We start from the raw sequence: 18145 nt of genomic DNA on the forward strand, positions 1-18145 counted from the left end.
TAGACCTTAGAAACACTTTCAGAGCCTTTCTTCCATTGTTCTGTTAGTACCTGGCCTCCTTCTTTCAGCACTTATCTCTTTAGCAAAAGGTCTCTCGGCTGCACCCTTAGATTCCCCTCCTGAAAATGCTCTTTCATTCTCTACCACATGGCCAGGCTGCACATTTTCTAAATTTTAATGCTCTGCTTCTTACAAATTTCACCTTCAGGTCACTCCTTTGCTGTGTGTAAGCTGCCAGAGTAACCACACTGTGTCTTGAGCATTTTGCAGCTTAGAAATTTCTTCTGCCAGATGCTCTAGGTTATGTTTGGTCTTCCATAAAGCCCTAAGGCATGGACACGATGCAGCCAAGTTCTTTGCTATGGTGTAACATGGGTGACCTTTGTTCCAGTTTCCAAATAAACACTACTTTGCTTCATCAGAATGGCCTTTACTGTCCATACTTCTGTCAGCATTTTGGTCATAACCATCTAACCAATCTCTGAGAAGGTCCAAACATTCCCTCATCTTTTTGTTTTTTTCTGACCCCCTCATCAAAATTACCCTTAATGCCCTGTTCACAGCAATTCAGGTGTTTTCTAGCCTATTGGTTCAAACTCTTCCAACCTCTGCCCATCACTCAGTTCCAAAACTGCTTCTGCATTTTTAGGTATCTTTATGTCATGACCACACTCCTTAGTACAAATTGTCTGTTAGATCATTTTGTGTTGTTATAACAGAATACCTGAAACTGGGTCATTTATAAAGAAAAGGTTTATTTACCTCACTGTTCTGAAGGCTGGGACATTCAAGGGCATGGCCCTGGCTTCTGGCAAGGCTGGCTGAATGTCCCAGACAGCAGGGGGATGTAGCTTTCATAATGCATGATAACATGACAGAGAAGGTCAAAGGACAAGTGGATATATGCAAAGAGGCCTATCCCAAGGGATCTCCTGGCTTTATAACAACTCACTATCATGGGAACTCATCCATTCCTGCAGGAACTAATCCAGTCTTGCGAGAGTGAGAACCTGCTTCCATGAGATCAGCTCATGGGGGATCCACCGCCATGATCCAAATACCTCCCACTGGGCCCCCCTCCCAACACCACTCCATCGGGGATCAAATTTCAACCTAAGTTTAAGTGGGGACAAACTCAGATCATATCCAAACCATAGCACTTGTCCTCAAGGTCCTAGCCTGCTTAGACAATCTCTGAAATATCTTCAGGGTTTTTTCCCATTGTCTTCATGAATAGACCTGGGTGTCTTCTGTCTGGACTAAGATTTTTAGCAAATGTTTGCTTGGCCACAGGCTTGGTTTGTTTCCTACAGACACCTTTTCACTCTACGTGGCTCGCTTTCAAATTTCCCAAATCTTTCTGCTCTGCTTTCTTTTTCATTACAAAGTCCATTTTTTAGTCATTTCTCTTTTCTCATATTTTACGATATGTGCTTAAAGTAGCAGTACAGCTCCTTCAATATTTTGCTTAGAAATTTCCTTTACCAGATATCCTAGTTCATCACTCTTAAGTTCTGTCTTCCACAAATTCCTAGACACTGACGCAATTCTGCCAAGTTATTTGCAAGTGGATAACAACAATTTGTTATCCAGTTTCCAATACCTTGTTCCTCATTTCCTCATCTGACACCTCATCAGAATGGTCTTTACTGTCTACACCTGTCTATATTTCTACCAACATTCTGATTAGGATCACTTAAGTAATCCCTGAGAAGCTTTAGGCTCTTCTTAGTTCTTTCTTCATCTGAGCCCTGACCGGAATTGCCCATAATGTTCCATTCATGGCAGATCCTTCAAATTCTTCCACCTTCTACCCCTTTCCAGTCAAAAGCCACTTCCGCATTTTCAGGTATTTGTTGTGGCGTCAGACCACTTCACAGTATCAGTTTTCTGTCTTAGTCGGTTTTATGCTGTTATCACAGAATACCGCAGACTGGGTACATTGCAGTGAACAGAAATTAATTTGGCTAGTGGTTCTGGAGGCTGGGAAACCCACAGTTAAGGGGCTGCATCTGGTGAGGGCCTTCTTGCTGCATCATAACATGGCAGGAGGCATCACATGGGTGACAGAGAGAATGAGAGCAGCCAAACTGACTTGTATAACAAACCCACTCTTATGATAATGAGTCCACTCTTGCAATAATCACATTATCACCTTTTTTTTTTTTTTAAGAGATAGGGTTTCACTCTGTCACCAGCTTGGCTTACAGTGGCAAGACTGCAGCTCCAACTTCCTGGGCTCAAGTGAGCCCCTGCCTCAGACTTCAGAGTAGCTGGGACTATAGGCACACACCACCACACCTGACTAATTTTTTAATTTTTATAGAGATGGGGTCTTACTGTGTTGTCCAGGTGGGTCTTAAACTTCTGGGCTCAAATAATCCTCCCACCTCAGCCTCCCAAAGTGCTGAATTTACAAGCATGAGTTACCATAAGCAGCCACATTATCACCTCTTAAAGGCCCTAGCTCTCAACACTGTTACACTGGGTATTGAGTTTTTAACACATGGACTTTGGGGGACACATTCAAACTGTAGTTATATACATTTTTAGGATTATATTTTATTTAGCCCAATAGATCCAAAATATTATTTCAACATGCTGTCAATATAATAAAGTTAGTAATGTCTGATTTTACTTGCATTATGAAGTCTTTGGAAACTGATGTGTATTTTATGCTTACACATGGCTGGCCATCTTTATAACATCTTGGCTTTATAACAACCCAATAAGCAATGGCCCCTAGGTTAACCAGTTGGATAAACGTAACTAGTTGGATAGTGCAGGTCTAGAACAATGATAGTATTTCAGCAGTGGAAGTCAGATCCTGGCAGATAAAGAAGGGCTCTAGAAAGCGACTCTAGCCTTGAGGAGGCTGATCATATGGTATCACCCAGAAAGGCTGAGTTTCTGAGGTTGACTTGGGAGTCACAGTCATAAAGTGTGTGATCAGCCTAGTCTTGCTCCAGAGTCATGACCACTTGGGTATGTTGCAGTCCGGGGTTGTCATTTTGGATCTCTTAATGTCAGAGGCCTTTAGAGGTCTGAGAGAAGTTTGGGGAGGTGAAGGCAAAGCCTTCTGTTCACGTCTTCTGATTGTTATTCTACTGACAGCACACAGCGTCCTTGCTCACATGACTGTCTACTTTCTAGCCTCCTATTGTGCATTGGAGGAGAGAAGTAGACAAGGGCTGGGAGCAGAGAACAAGGCTAGTAATGACTGAAGGTAGATGGGGTAGGTGTGGGACCACCCTCTGAATGGTATGGGGGCCACCCAGGCCATATAAATGCTGAGGCAGGCCTAGTAAAAGTGACACTGGAGTACGGTGGGGTCCCTACGAACGTGAGAGTTTGCACCCTATCTAAAGGCCGCACTTGCTTCAGCTCCCACCAATCATTGACATATACAAAACATGACTCGGTGGTGGCAGATTCATTTTTTTTTCTTTGAAGAGAAATCAGAAATCCAGATTTCTATGTGAAACCTGTATTTTGAAATCATGACAAAATATAAATAATATTTACCACTTTAACCATTCGTAAGTGTACAATTCAGTAATGTTAAATGTATTTGCAATGTTGTGCAACCATTACCCAAAACTTTTTCATCATCCTCAATAAAATCTCTGTACTCATTGAGTAATAACTCCTCCTTTGCCCCTCCCTCCATCCCCTAGTAACCTCTAGTCTACTTTCTGTCCCTATGAATTTGCCTATGCTGGGATCCTCATAAAAGTGAAATCATACTTGTCCTTCTGTATCTGACCATGAAATCTTTTTTTAAATGCTGGTAACTAATTCATTTTATTTTTTTAAAATGTATTTTATGTCTTAAAATTTCATCAGATTAAATACCAGTTTGAAGGGCATGGTGGCATATGTCTGTAATCCTAGCACTTTGGGAGGCTGAGGCAGGAGAATTGAACCCTGGAGGCAGAGGTTGCAGTGAGCCACAATGTGCCACTGCACTCCAATCAAAGCTACAGAGCAAGACCTATCTCGTAAAAAAAATAATAATAATAATAAGAAGAAGAAGCAGCTAGTTTGAGACTTCTGGGAGAGGTTGCATGGACCTGAATTTTAGTTCTGCTTCCTCCTTCCTTGAAAAGTTCTCACCAAACACATGGGCAGGTGGAAACAATGCCAGAGGCTAGCAATTCTGGGGATTAGCCCAGTACTTCCAAAAGTGGTTGGTGATTTTCCTCACCCATAGCGCTAGATGAAAATACAGAGGTCTGTGTTCCCAGCATTCTGTATTTTTTTTTTTTTTTTTTTTTGAGATAGAGTCACTCTGCCACCCAGGCTAGACTGCAGTGGTATAATCTCAGCTCACTGCAACCTCCATCTCCCAGGTTCAACTGATTTTCATGCCTCAGCCTCCAGAGCAGCTGGGATTACAGGCACCCGCCACCACACCCGACTAAGTTTTGTATTTTTAGTAGAGATATGGTTTCACCATGTTGGCCAGGCTGGTCTTGAACTCCCAACCTCGGGTGATCCACCTGTCTCAGCCTCCCAAAATGCTGGGACTACAGACATGAGCCACCACGCCCAGCCAACATTATGTATTATTTTCAACTGGGCTCCCAAATGAGGCTCATGATCAGGCACTCTGAAACCACCATGAGGAAGGAGCAGCATGCATGGGAAGAGACTGCCTGCTTGGAGCCACACTCTTGTCAGGGCTGATTTTTTTTTTTTTTCTTTTTTTGTAGAGATGAGGTCTCGCTTTGTTGCCTGCGCTGATCTCAAACTCCTGGCCTCAGGTGATTCTCCTATCTTGGCCTCGCACAGTGCTGGGATTACAGGTGTGAGCCACTGCACCCAGCTGGTCAGGGTTGATTTATGATATGTTTGCTGAATGTTGGGTTCAGTGAAAAGCAGGGGGAGCTTGGGCTACTCACCCTTCTGATTGAGGGCAGAGGCTGGGCTGGAGCTCATGATTTGGACTCACCTAAGGTACTGAAAATGTCCTGAGCCAGGGTTGGGGAGTTGGGGAGCCCTAATGGGATGTGAGCTGAAACCATGCATATGCTCCACATCCTTTGGGTTCTTTGACATTCAATTTAGTGCACTGAGGAAGCTCAGATTGGCCTGGCCTGGCTTCTGCCTTGGCTTTAATAGTTTTTTCCTCTATAACCTAATCTTGGAAGTGACTTTTCTTTTTTCTGTTTTGAGAGGCAGAGTCTTGCTCTGTTGCTCAGGCTAGAATTCAGTGGCACAATCTCAGCTCACTGCAGTCTCGACTTCCTGGGCTTAAGAGCTCCTTGCTTCAGCCTACAGAGTAGGTGGGACTACAGGTGTGTGCCACTTTGCCTGGCTAATTATTTTATTTTTTGTGGAATTGGGGTCTCACTCTGTTGCCCAGGCTGGTCTTGAACTCCTGGCCTCAAGCAATCCTCCTGCGTCCGCCGCCCACAGTGCTGGGATTACAGGCATGAGCTATCACTCAGGACATGCCTTGGCTTTGTTGCCTTGCCAGGCACTGTTATGGTAGCTTGTTAATTTCACAGAATCAAGTCTACATCTTCAGTTTCCAATTTCCAGACCTACCCTCCCCGCCTTTTCCTATTCAACCTGTCTCTTATTACCTCCCAGCCTTGTCTCTGCTCTGACCACTCTGACTACATACTATCTTCTTGGGATATATTCTTTGCATCTAAGACTTAGGCAGTGGAGAGGAATGTCAGCAAAATGGTGGACTAGAAAGCTCCAGGCTCTCGTTTTCCTGCAGAAACATTAAATAACCAACTAGGATGTGGCTAAAATAACTTCTTTTAAGGAACTTTGGAAGTCAAAGATCTGTAGCAACCAAGCCCCCCCCTCCCAACCAAGAAAAAGACACATCCAAAGCCATGGGCAATGTCACGGCTTTTTAACTCACCTTTGACCCATTTCCTCCCCCATGCTCTGCCTCCAGTCCCCAGCTGTCCTCTGCAAACTGAGTAGATGGAATTTACAACATTTTAACCTGCTTTAACTCAACTGTATTTTTATACTCTAACAATGTACCATGCCCCTCAAAAAAATTAAGAAGAAATTCCATTTACAATAGCATTAAAAAAAATAAAATACTTAGGAATAAACCAAGGATGTAAAAGTCAAGTATACTGGAAACTACAAAACGTTGCTGAAAAAGATTAAATAAGATGTAAATAAATGGAAAGACGTCCTGTGTTTGTGGATTGGAAGATTTAATGCTAAGATGTCAATACTCTCTAAAATGATATCTAGATTTAATGTAATTCCTGTCAAAAATCCCATTAATGATTTTCATGGAAATAGAAAAATCCTTACCCTAAAATTCATATGGAATTTCAGGGAAGCCTGGATAGCCACAACCATCTTGAAAAAGAACAGCATCAGAGAGCTCACACTTCCTGATTTCAGAATTTATTACAAAGCTATGGTAATGAAGACAATGTTGTACTGGGCATAAAGACAGCCATACAGACCAGTGACATAGAGAAAAGAGTCCAGAAATAAACCCTTGTGTATACGGCCAGATGATTTCCAACAAGGGTGTCAAGACCATTCAATGAGGAAAAGACAATCTTTTCAATAAGGGGTGCTGGGAAAACTGGATAACCATATGAAATTGGACCCTCGCATTGTCAGAGGCATTTGAACAAGAGCAACTCCATCTTGAATAGGGGCTGGGTAAAATGAGACTGTCACCTGCTGGGCTGCATTCCCAGGAGGTTAGGCATTCTAAGTCACAGGATGAGATAGGAGGTTGGCACAAGGTACCAAAGACCTTGCTGATAAAAGGAGGCAGCAAAGAAGCCTGCCAAACCCACTAAAACCAAAACAGTGATTAAAGTGATCTCTGGAGTGGGTAAGGGGTTGGGGTTGCACATTTCCCCCATTCCAATCCCTGATTTTTCTGATGACCAGCCCCTCCTGAGGCCACCTAGGAGGTCTACCTATGTTGCCTCATTAGCATAAAGTTTGGTGTCATGGAAAGGGGACTCTTAGAAAATAATGAGATATTCCCATCACTCAGGAAATTCCAGGGTTTTTATAGCTCTGTGCCAAGAACAGAAGACAAAGACCAAATACTATTTTTATTATACCACAGTTACCTGGAGTAGTCAAATTAATAGAAACAGAAAGTAGAATGGTGATTGTCAGAGGCTGGGGGAAAGAGAGAATGGTGAGTTACTGTTTAACAGGTACAGTGTCACATTGGGAAGATGAAAAAAAGTTTTAGAAATGGATGGAGGTGACGGTTGCACAATAATATGAATGTACTTAATGTTGCGGAACTATACAGTTAAAAATTGTTTAAAAGTCAACAATTGTGTATATTTAGCCACCACTAAGCGAACAAACAAAAGACATCCTGCTTTTGAGGTGTTCCCTTCTAGCTGGAATCCCTGCTCACCTCCTGCCGCCATCCACATCAACCTTTAGGCTCTAAAGAATGCATTCCCTAGCCTGTGTACTTGCTGGGTCTATTCCAACACTGGCTTTGGTTTTCTGGTGGTTTGCGTATTTCTCCCTCTTCTTTGTCCTTCTTTTGTCCACCTCCCCTCCATCTCCATTTCTTCTTCCTACTAAATGGCAAACTTCCCAGAGGGCCAGAACCTGGGCTGATGATAGGGAGAGGAGGCAGAGAATTTCTAGACAGAAAGGGTAGGGTCCCTGACAAGGGTCCCACCCTCAAGCCTGAAACCTCAGCCCAAAGTGAGAACTTTACATCCCCATTTTCTGGCTCAAATGTTGCCTTTCCAAAACCACCCCTGCTCCCCTGCCCTCCACCATCCTGTACCCATAAAAACCCCAGGCTCTACTGACAGAGAGCAGAGAGGGAGAGAAGCAGTAGCCAGACATCAGAGAGCAGAAGCGTTACTTTAGAGAAACAGCTTGATAGTGGGACTTTGGAGAAGAGTCCAGCTGGGGACAGCCAGACTTCAGGGGAAGAACACCTTCCTGCTCCCTCTGCTTTCCAGCTCCCCTTCCCACTGAGAGCCACTTCTATCAGCAATAAAATCTCCTGATTTACTATCCTTCAATTCATTTGTGCCATCTGATTTTTTCCTGGATGCCAGACAATAGCTCAGGATACAGAGAGCTGTCATACTGGCTGTACTGGCTCTCTGCCCTCATGAAAAGGCGTAGGGTCCACTGAGCTGTTAAATATTTAAGCTAAATGAGTGCAATATAACAAACACCCTCTGGGGCTTCGGGGTCACAGGTACCCCCCGCTAGATGCTGCCGGAGTTTTGCTCCTGCTGGTAGGTACCCCAAAGCGCTAACTCCAGGCCCTATACCCGCTTGCCTGTGTGCTCCTGGTTCCTCAAGGGGCTGAGAGCTGCGGGCTAAGTGAGACACCCCTGTTACGAAGCCCACAAAGGGGTCAAGGAAAATTTCCTGTTTCACTGACACATCTGTCCTGTGTCTCAGAGCAAGGCCCTGGGCACAACAGCTACTTGCAGATGGATGGGCAAATTAACAGGTTTTCACTTCCTGAAAGGAATTAAGATGACCAGTTAACTGAGAGTTCAGGTGGTTGGAGGAGAAGATTCTGCTGCCTGGGTTGTCTTCTTGATGTGACTGGTTCTTATTCCTTATGTGGAAAAAGGTACTGAATCCTTACTGCGTGGCTTGGACTGTGCCAGACCTAGGGTACTGAGAACACTGTCGCTGAGTCTGCTGTGTACCCTTTGATGAGTGTCATCACTTTCATAGGTTTTGGCTTCATTGGTCAAATAGCAATTATACTGGCTACTGCAGAAGGTGCCGGAAAGGATTAGATGAGACAATACATGGAGAGCATTCAGATGGTAGTTTCTCAGATAAGAAGTGCTAAATGAGGTCAGGCGAGATGGCACATGCCTGTAATCACAGCACTTTGGGAAGCCAAACGGGAGGATTGTTTGAGCCCAGGAGTTCAAGACCAGCCTGGGAAACATAGTAAGATCACTATCTTTACTAAAAAAAAAAAAAAAAGTACTAAATAAAGAACATATGTTCTCAGTACCATCATCAATAAGAGTAATTGCCTCTGTCTTCTGTTGGCTCTGGATCTAGAAAGAGAGGCCAGTACTGAAGTCTCTCCTAACACTACCAGACATTGTCCCAGTGTAGGCGCAGTGTGGACAAGCAGGGCAGCTTCCTCAAGGTGAAGGCTGAGCTGAATCTTAATGAGTAAAGTGACCAGGAGTTGGTACAGAGGGGAGGCTGGGCCATGGAGGTTTCCCAGTACTATCCTGATGGGGACTTGCCCCTCTTGAGAGCTACTTAAACTAAAAGCAATACAGGTGCAGGATATTGGTGTCATATTCCCAGAGTGCGGTGATGAAGACTTTGGAGACTCTGGGATGACACAGATACTCAGTGGGTCAACCCCTGTGCCTGTGCCTGAGACCTGAGTCTCACAAACCTGAGACTGAAGGAATCAGGGGTGCCTGATAATGGGAGGCTTATCAGGTGTTCACAGCTATTTTCCAGCGCCTGGTTCTTGATCTTTTTTCAACAATGCTGTTAACAGGATGTCCTTCCCCTGACTTCAACTCCCCTGAAGCCTCAACATCAAACAGCCCTGTGTGGATTGCAGGATGTAGGTTGGAGTCCTATCAAGGATTATTAAAAATAAATAAAACAAACCACACTCACACACACACACACACACACACTTAAGGTGAAGGTGATAGTTGTTGTTTCCTCTTCTTTCTTTCTTTCTTGACCTCCTGACTTCTACCTAGCACCATTCCCAAGTTAACCCAGTGGAATATCTCCCCTCCCTCGATCTGCAGAGCTAAGGACCTTTTTCTTTGGTGAGTCATTCATAGTTGGAGGGGGGCACCCTGCAAGCTCTGGCGGCCCAGCCAGACACTTCTGCTTTCTGACCTGATTACAGGCATCTTTCCTTTTTCATACTGTGCAAAAAGTTGAGCTCAGCCTCTCACCCCAACACAATTCAAGACGCAGCCTCGTCCCAGCATGAGGGCAGATAACAGCAGCACCATCTGTGTTTGTAGAAGCTGGAGCTGGGAGGTGAGGATAGATCTTACTTCCTTCCCAACTTCTTTGGGTTCATTCGTGTGTCCGGAGCCTCAGGAGGGAGCAGTGTTTGCTTTGGCTCCCCTCCGATTGCTTCTCCAGAGAGGAGCTGAACACAAGTTCTTTTCAGTTCCAGGAGGCTGCTTTTGATTGCACAGCCCTGCCGGCTCCGGAAGAGAGGGACACAGAAGCTGGAGCAAGGTTGGGGGCTGTTGTTCTCCCTTTTTTCTTCTTCTCACCCCTGGAAATTCCTGATTTCTGCACACAGTGACTGGTTTGGCATGGCTGGGTCTCCTGTGGCGGCTCTAGAGGTAGCTGTCTGTGTGCAAGTCTATTTGCTGTGTCCGTCTACTAGAAAACATAGGAGGTGAGCAGGCATGAGGCATCCATGGGTTTTTTGTTTTTTGAAACAGTGTCTCATTCTGTCACCCAGGCTGGAGTGCAGTGGTATGATCACACCTCATGTAGCCTCAACCACCTCAGGCTCAGGTGATCCTCCCACCACACCTCAGCCTTTCAAGTAGCTTGGACTGTAGGCTCACGCCACCACGCCCAGCCAATTTTGTATCTTTTTTTTTTTTTTTTGTAGAGATGGGGTTTTGCCACTTTGCCCAGGATGGTCTTGAACTCCTGGGCCCAAGTGATCTGCCCTCCTGTTCCTCCCAAAGTGCTGGGATTACAGGTATGAGCCACCATCCCAGTGAGGCATCCATGTTAAAGCAGGGTTCATTCTCAGGGCTGTTTGTTTGGGGTTGTTGCTGCCTTTTGAGGAATCCAGGCCTTCTTGGACCTTTGTTCTCTGTTTTTTGGTGGGTGCTGGACAGGTTTCTGGAGACACTCATTTGAGCACACCCCTGGATTCATTCTTTCTTTGCTGAGAACTAGACAGGAACACACCTCTCTCCCACCATCCCTGCCTAGGACAGGTAGGGGAAGCCAGCAGCTGAGAATTCTCTCAATTTCCTTCATCAGTGTAGTGGAGATCAATTGTTTCTAAAGTGTAATCCATGAGTCTCTAGCACCAGAACCACCTGGATGTTCATTAAAAATGCAAATTCAGGGACTCACACTTGTAGTCCCAGCACTTTGGGAGGCTGAGGCAGGAGGATTGCTTGAGTCTAGAAGCTGGAAACCAGCCTGGGCAACATGGAAAAACCTCGTCTCTACAAAAAATACAAACAATTAGCCAAGCATGGTGGTGCACACCTGTAGTACTAGCTACCGGGAAGGTTGAGGTGGGAGGATCACTTTAGCCTGGGAGGTGGAGGTTGCAGTGAGCCAAGATCAAGCCACCTCACTCTAGCCTGGGGGATAGAGTGAGACCCTGTCTCAGGGAAAAGAAAATTTAAAAAAGCAAATTCCTAGGCACCAGAGCAGACCCAAGGAATTAGCTCCTCTGGATTGGAACCCAGGAATATGTATTTTTGATTCTCCTTCCATGGATTCTGATGCCCACTGAAGTCTGATAACTCCTGGTATAGAAACAATGGAAGGCTGGGTGTGGTGGCTTACACCTGTAATCCCAGCACTTTAGGGAGCCGAGGCAGGCGGATCACGAGGTCAAGAGATCGAGACCATCCTGGCCAATGTGGTGAAACACTGTCTCTACTAAAAATACAAATATTAGCTAGGTGTGGTGGCGTGCTCCTGTTGTCCCAACCTCTCAGGAGGCTGAGGCAGGAGAATCGCTTGAACCCAGGAGGCAGAGGTTGCAGTGAGTCCAGATTGCCCCCACTGCACTCCATCCAGCCTGGGCAACAGAGCGAGACTCAGTCTCAAAAAAAAAAAAGAAGAAGAAGAAGCCATGGAAGCTGGACCTGCAGCCACGTCTGGGGCCTCCAGCAGAACACCTGTCCTCTTTGGGCTTCAGCTTTGCTTTCTGTAGTGAGAGTGCCCACCTCACAGGGTTGCTATGAAAGCTAAATGAGGCGATGTGTGTGTAAAGCAGTTCCTGGAACCAAGTAACCCTCCGTACACATTTACTGAATCCACAGCTATCTTTTCCTCCTCTACCAAACTCATGTTCTACAACATTCTGGTGGTAAAAATAGGTAAACTGAGGTGCAGTTACAATTTTTTAAGAGTTTATTTGAGCAAACAGTGACTCATGATTTGGCTGGCTCCAAACCAGAAGTGGTTCTGGATCACCCTGAGTCTCAGACCATATCTTCTGGGGATATGATGCTGCCTCGTGCCTTTGTGAGACTCACGAAGGTTCCATGGGAAGAGAGCAGGGCTGGGAATGGAACAGCAGAAGTCTCGATGTGGATGATGAGCTCTGCGACTACATGTTGCTTAAACTCAGTTATGAAGTGGAGAAGACAATATGGCCCTTACAGGACTCTGCTTCCTTGTCTGTACTTTGGACATCCTGCTCTTGATCTCACTGGGTGGTTTTGTTTTTTGAGATGGAATCTCATTCTGCTGCCCAACTGGAGTGCAATGGTGCGGTCTTGGCTCACTGCAACCTCCACCTCCCTGGTTCAAGTGATTCTCCTGCCTCAGCCTCCCGAATAGCTGAGATTACAGGTGCCCGCCACCACGCCTGGCTAATTTTTCTGTTTTTAGTAGAGACAGGGTTTCACCATGTTGGCCAGAATGGTTTTGAACTCCTGACCTCATAATCTGCCCACCTCAGCCTCCCCAAAGTGCTGGAATTACAGGCGTGAGCCACCGTGCCTAGCCTCTCACTGGGTGATTTAGAAGCTGAGGTAATATGTTGGATGTGTAGGTGCCTTAAAAATGGTGAAACATTTTGCCAATGTTGACTTTTAGTGCCCTTTCTTGAACTTAAAAAAATGGGCTGGGTATGATGGTTCACATCTGTAATCCTAGCATTTAGGGAGGTTGAGGTGGGAGAATCACTTGATGCCGGGAGTTTAAGGACAGCCTTGGCAACATAGTGAGACCCTATCTCTACAGAAACAGTTAAAATGTTGGTTGGGTGTGGTGGCACATGCCTGTAGTTCTAGCTACTTAGGAGCTAGAGAAGATCACTTGAGCCCAGGAGTTTGAGGTTACAGTGAGCAGTGATTGCACCACTGCACTCCAGCCTGGGCAACAGCGTGAGATCTCATCTAAAAAACAAAAAAATACTCTGGACTTGCCTTTTGATAGTAGAATGAAAAGTGCTTCTCTAGACACACATTGTGTCCTGCCTGGATTGGGGGCCATGCCCTCTATGTAGAGGGCTCAGCATTATTGCCTTTACAGCAGCTCATGGTTCAGGATAAGCTCCATCATCCTGGCTGCAGGAGCCTCTCTCAGAGTGTCTGGACTTCAGAGCATTCCTCTTATCAGTAAAGAAAGGAAAACTGCCTTTGCTGATTTGATACTCTTGAGCTGAGCCATTTGGCAGCTCCAGGAATCCACCAGAGCATTCTGGTTCTTTTGGATTCCAGGAAACTCACAGCTTGCTGCAGAAGGGCCTGTTACCGAGGAGTGGCAAGGTGCAGCGTTTGAGTCTATATGTGCCTAGGATGGTTCTTCTCTTCAGGGTAGGAAGATAGATGGCTGTGGTGGCACAACACAGAACTGATTTGTCCCCACCCTCAGGAGATAGGCCTGGGAGTGAGAATGTTTATCCTGAGGGCATGGTGGTCCTGGCCCTACCAAGTTTTCTCACAGCCCCTCACAGTTAGCCAGTGGCAGTGATTGACGGTAACACATGGCGATCGGTAGGGCTTGGACAGTCCTCGTGAGGATGTTGGAACCCTTAGGAAGATGTTGCAGTTTCTCTTCGACAAGTTTCTCTCTCCAGAGTTCCTCTCTCTCTCCTTAGGGAGGAAGGAACCTCATTGTCTTCCCTAGGTATGACTGGTCCTGTATTCTCATGCTACCCCACCGAAAGCCATGTCCTTTATTAGTGTGCCCCCATCCTGGGCCAGCTCTCCATCCCTTGCAAATAACCCACACAGTCCCCGGCCATCACATTTTTATCTCTGTTCTGTAACACATTCCTTGAGTCCTGAATTGCGTCCCCTCCAGCCAGCTTCCCTGTGTCTCTCCATTTGACAGCAGGCAATGTAACAAATGAAAGCCAGTAGGGAAGGCTCCCCTTGGCCTGTCATAGGTTTTTTTGTGTTTGTTTTTGTTGTGAGACAATCCACCTTAGCCTGTATTTTCTTTATTGAACAAATACTATTGAGCATCTACTCTGTGCCAAACAAGAAACATTTTCACAGCTGGGGATGCAGCAATGAATGGGAAGGGAGAGTTCCCTGTTGGCAATAGCCCTCTGTTCTTGCAGAGTTCACGCTGAAGGAAAGAGAGATTAGACTACAAGCCAGTCACACAGGAGTGGCTAATGGTGCATGCCAATGTCAGGCCAAGTAGGAGGGCAGGTGACTTCAGAGCAGGATACTAGGAGATGTTTTCTATGTAAGCAGGTGCCTCAGTAACTCCCTAAACAACGGGGCCAGATCTAATGGTGCTGCAATCTCTGTCTCTCTCTCAGGGCAATTTAAGATGTGGGTGACTGATAGTTTTCTTGGTGTAAGCTATCCTATCTATTTCTCGAAGTGCATGCTCCGAAGAAGCTTCTTGCCCGTGGCAGTCCACGTAGCAACAACTCTTCCAGGGCCTGCCAGTAAGTCCATCCAGATTTAGAAGGAAATGTGGGAGGATGAGAAACACTGATTGTCACGTGAGCACCACTTTTAGGAATGACAGCATGTTGCCTTGCAGACAAAGGAGACAATTATTCTCCTTTGGGCTGTTTTATCTGTCGAAGGTCAGGGAGTGGCATGTTTGAGTTGGGAGGATACGTGGGGGGTTACTGTTGAGGGAATGCACGACACGGTAGAATCCCTCTGTTGGCTGTTGATTGCTGGTCACAGCTATTGGGGAGTTGGTGGGCAGTCAGTGCCAAAGCATTTGAATGGAGCTTTGCACGTCGCCTACTTCAAATGTGAAAGGTCTGGAGTAAGATTTGCATGATGTGGTCTGTGATCTCAGCTGGCTGGGTGGTTTGAAAGACACCCACTCATTTTTCCTCCTTCCTAGCTGAGTCATGGGGAAGTTCTGTGACCACTGGCTGTCAGCACAGTCAGCTAGAGGGACATTAGAGTATTGAAGCAACAATGATTTGTGCTCTCACTGAAAGGAGAGGCAGTGGATGCTTCATTCTGAGCTCGAAGTAGACCTAGACTGACCTTTTGTGGAGTTCACCATGAGGACAACCTCAAGATGAACACCCAACCCTTAAAAGGAGGAATATGTGTGCCAGGGACCTCCTGAGTTGATGATGACGGAAACCAAGCATAAATACGGGGCTCAGCCAAAAAAATAAAATAAGGCCTTTGTCATTTTTTTTAATCATAAAACTTTCCATGTAGAACTCATTTTCTTCCCCTTAACTTAGCGTCTTTTCTGTTTATAGCCTGGAGTAGCTCCACTCTTCAGCTAACTTGCACCTCCTCCCGCAAAGATGAGAAGGAAACGCAGCACTAAGCTGTAGGTCAAGATCAAGGTGCATTAGATTGTAAACTGGGTGAGAGTGAGGTCCTTGTCTTGCATCTTTCTTCTCCCTTGTGAGTAGGGTGCTTAGTATGAAGCAGGTGCTCAATAAATACTGAGTGTAGGTCTGAGGGTGAGAATTCGCTTGGTCTGCGTTCTAGTCCCCTCCATGCCTGGTCTCGGGGCACCCCAGATGGGAGGTTTTCCCTATGTTGGGGCCTCCTTGTGTCGTTGCATCTGGCATCTACTTTCTTTGGGTGGTTAAACCCTCACAATGCCATAAAGTGCTACTGTGCCCAACTTGTTTACTGCAGAGAAGCCTGGAATTACTTGAGTGAGGTATGAGCTGCACAGTTCTAAGAGTCATTTCTTTATTCATAAAGTATTTCCTGAGTGCCACCTCTGTTCCTGTCATTGTGTCAGACGTGGTATGGGGAAGGGTCACACAAGCAAATGTGAGTCAATGTCCCTGTCCTCAAGGTGCTAACAGTCTAGTTCGGGAGACAACACACTACACAAAAAGAAACAAAACTAAGCATGACATAAGAACGAGAAACCTGCAGAGTGTAACTGTGGCAAACAAACCAAACTGTAGCTGGAGACACCTCTCAGCCTTGCTTCCTCCAACAGCCGCACATCTGGGGACATTGCAACTACAGAATGGAACATAGAAGACTGGAGGGAGGCCAGGCATGGTGGCTCATGCCTGTAATCCCAGCCACTTGGGAGGCTGAGGTAGGAGAATTGCTTGAACTGGGACCTGGGAGGTGGAGGTTGCTGTGAGCCAAGATTGCACCACTGCACTCCAGCCTGAGGTACCAAGCGAGACTCCATCTCAAAAAGAAAAAAAAAGACTGGAGGGTGTTTCCAGTGTTTGAGGGCAGTCACTCTTCTGTGGCATTCATCTTGTCCATTAAGGGCTTTGGAATCAGACAGCCAAGAGTTTGAATCTTAGTTTTGCCAAGAGAAGTTGTTTTGACCTTGGGCAAATTACAGAGGCTTACTCATATGTAAAAAGCAAACAGAGGGCAGGCACGGTATCTCATGCCTATAATATTAGCACTTTGGGAGGCTGAGGTGGGTGAACTGCTTAAGCCCAGGAGTTCAAGACAAGCCTGGGCAACACAGTGAAACCCTGTCTCTACTAAAAATACAAAAACTTAGCCAGATGTGGTGACACACATCTGTGGTCGCAGCTACTCTGGAGGCTGAGGTGAGAGGTTTGCTTGAGCCTGGGAAGTAGAGGCTTCATTGAGCCAAGATTGCACCACTGCACAGCCTGGGCAACAGAGTGAGACCCTGTCTCAAAAAAGAAAAAACAAAAAACCACAAACAAAACCCAAACCAGAGATGATGGTGCCAACTTTAGGGGCTACTTGTGAAGGCATAGATGAAATATCATGTGAAAAAACTTTTAGCATGCTATCTAGCACATAGTCGACACTCAGTACATATTCACCTCCATCCTCCTGGTTTGGGTAACATTTAAGACCAGAGCCTTTAACCTAATGGATAAGAGTACAGACAAATGCAGATGGGCAGAGCTTGAAGTTCAGCCTCATCGCTTACTGTTATGTGACCTTGGGCAAGCTACTTAAATGCCAGTTTCTTCCATTTTAAAATAGAGATTAAGGGAACACTTCTTCTATTTTATGAAGTAAAGTGTTGCCCCCAAAAAGAAAAAATTAACCATTAAAAAAATAAAATGATTCAAGCGTATATATATTTATAGAGTGCTTTGAGCACAATGTATCAGTTCTCATCATCATCATTATCTTCCCTAGGGATCAATGACTGTAGCCTATCCTAATTTCAACAGCTGCTGCTTCCTGCATTTCCCTAACCTCTTTCACCCAAAGAACTGAGGAAATACAGGAGCCCAGGCAATATAAGCCACCAGCGTAATCACAGCTTTCAGGACAAACCCTGTGATTGGGGCAGGAGCTCCAAGGAAGTTGGGGGTCGGCCCACTGTGACTCTTGCTCCCTAAGTTCTTAGAGATCTTAGCTTAGCCTTTAAATCCACAAACCACTTTCAGGAGTTATTTTCCACCAAATCAATGAGGTTGTTTAGTTTGTCTTTGTCTCTGAAGGTATGCCACCTCCTTAATCCCGAGTTGACCTTTTCAAAAGAAGCCTTGGATTTGGAGATTTCACAAATAACAGTCATATGAGCGGTCTTTGCCTGGACATTATAGGTTACCGCGGCATTTTCCTTAGAGCCGCCTGGCATTCCTGGGTACTGGGGGCTCATTCTCATGATTAAGCTCAAGCCCTGGGTTCTTAGTTTTGCAGTGTCTCACAGCCCCAGCAGCCACCCTGGACTCTCATGGCTTCTTTCTGAAGCATCCGCAGACTCATTTCCAAGAACTGCTGCCGACGAACCTTGACCACACGTCCAAAGTTAGCTTGCCTGGCAGAGGGCCTTCACTCTAGCTTGGTCATTTCCATTTGGGATCTTGGAGCCCTTGTTTATGCTCCATGCTGCCAGATTAGTTATTCACTAGCAAGTATAAACAAACAGCTAAATGATGCTGGCCAAGGGGTAGAGAGCAGTATTGACAGCAACAGAATTACGGACTGTAGTGTGCAGACTTGCCTAAATAGCACCAGCTTTGTGGCGTTTCAGTGCACACAGCACTGTGTGGGCATGGGCAATGAGTGTGGAAGTCAATTCCACA

At 45.7% G+C, this 18145-nt stretch overlaps 1 protein-coding gene across 4 annotated transcripts in view; it reads left to right on the forward strand.

The window, feature by feature from the left end:
- The window catches only part of FLVCR2 (FLVCR choline and putative heme transporter 2), a 61906-nt gene that overhangs the window by 7819 nt on the left and 35942 nt on the right, over window positions 1-18145 (forward strand). Inside the window, exon 1 of one of the 4 annotated variants that reach the window (XM_009006358.5) lies at window positions 9887-10002. The exons of the other annotated variants lie outside the window; for them this stretch is intronic. Within the exon in view, the coding sequence (XP_009004606.4) occupies window positions 9949-10002 (54 nt within the window). The 5' untranslated portion in view covers window positions 9887-9948. Of the gene's footprint in view, window positions 1-9886; window positions 10003-18145 lie in introns of those variants that run through there. 4 annotated transcript variants of the gene reach the window in all.

Source organism: Callithrix jacchus, chromosome 8 (genome assembly GCF_049354715.1).
Source record: "Callithrix jacchus isolate 240 chromosome 8, calJac240_pri, whole genome shotgun sequence".
Lineage (NCBI taxonomy): Eukaryota > Metazoa > Chordata > Mammalia > Primates > Cebidae > Callithrix > Callithrix jacchus.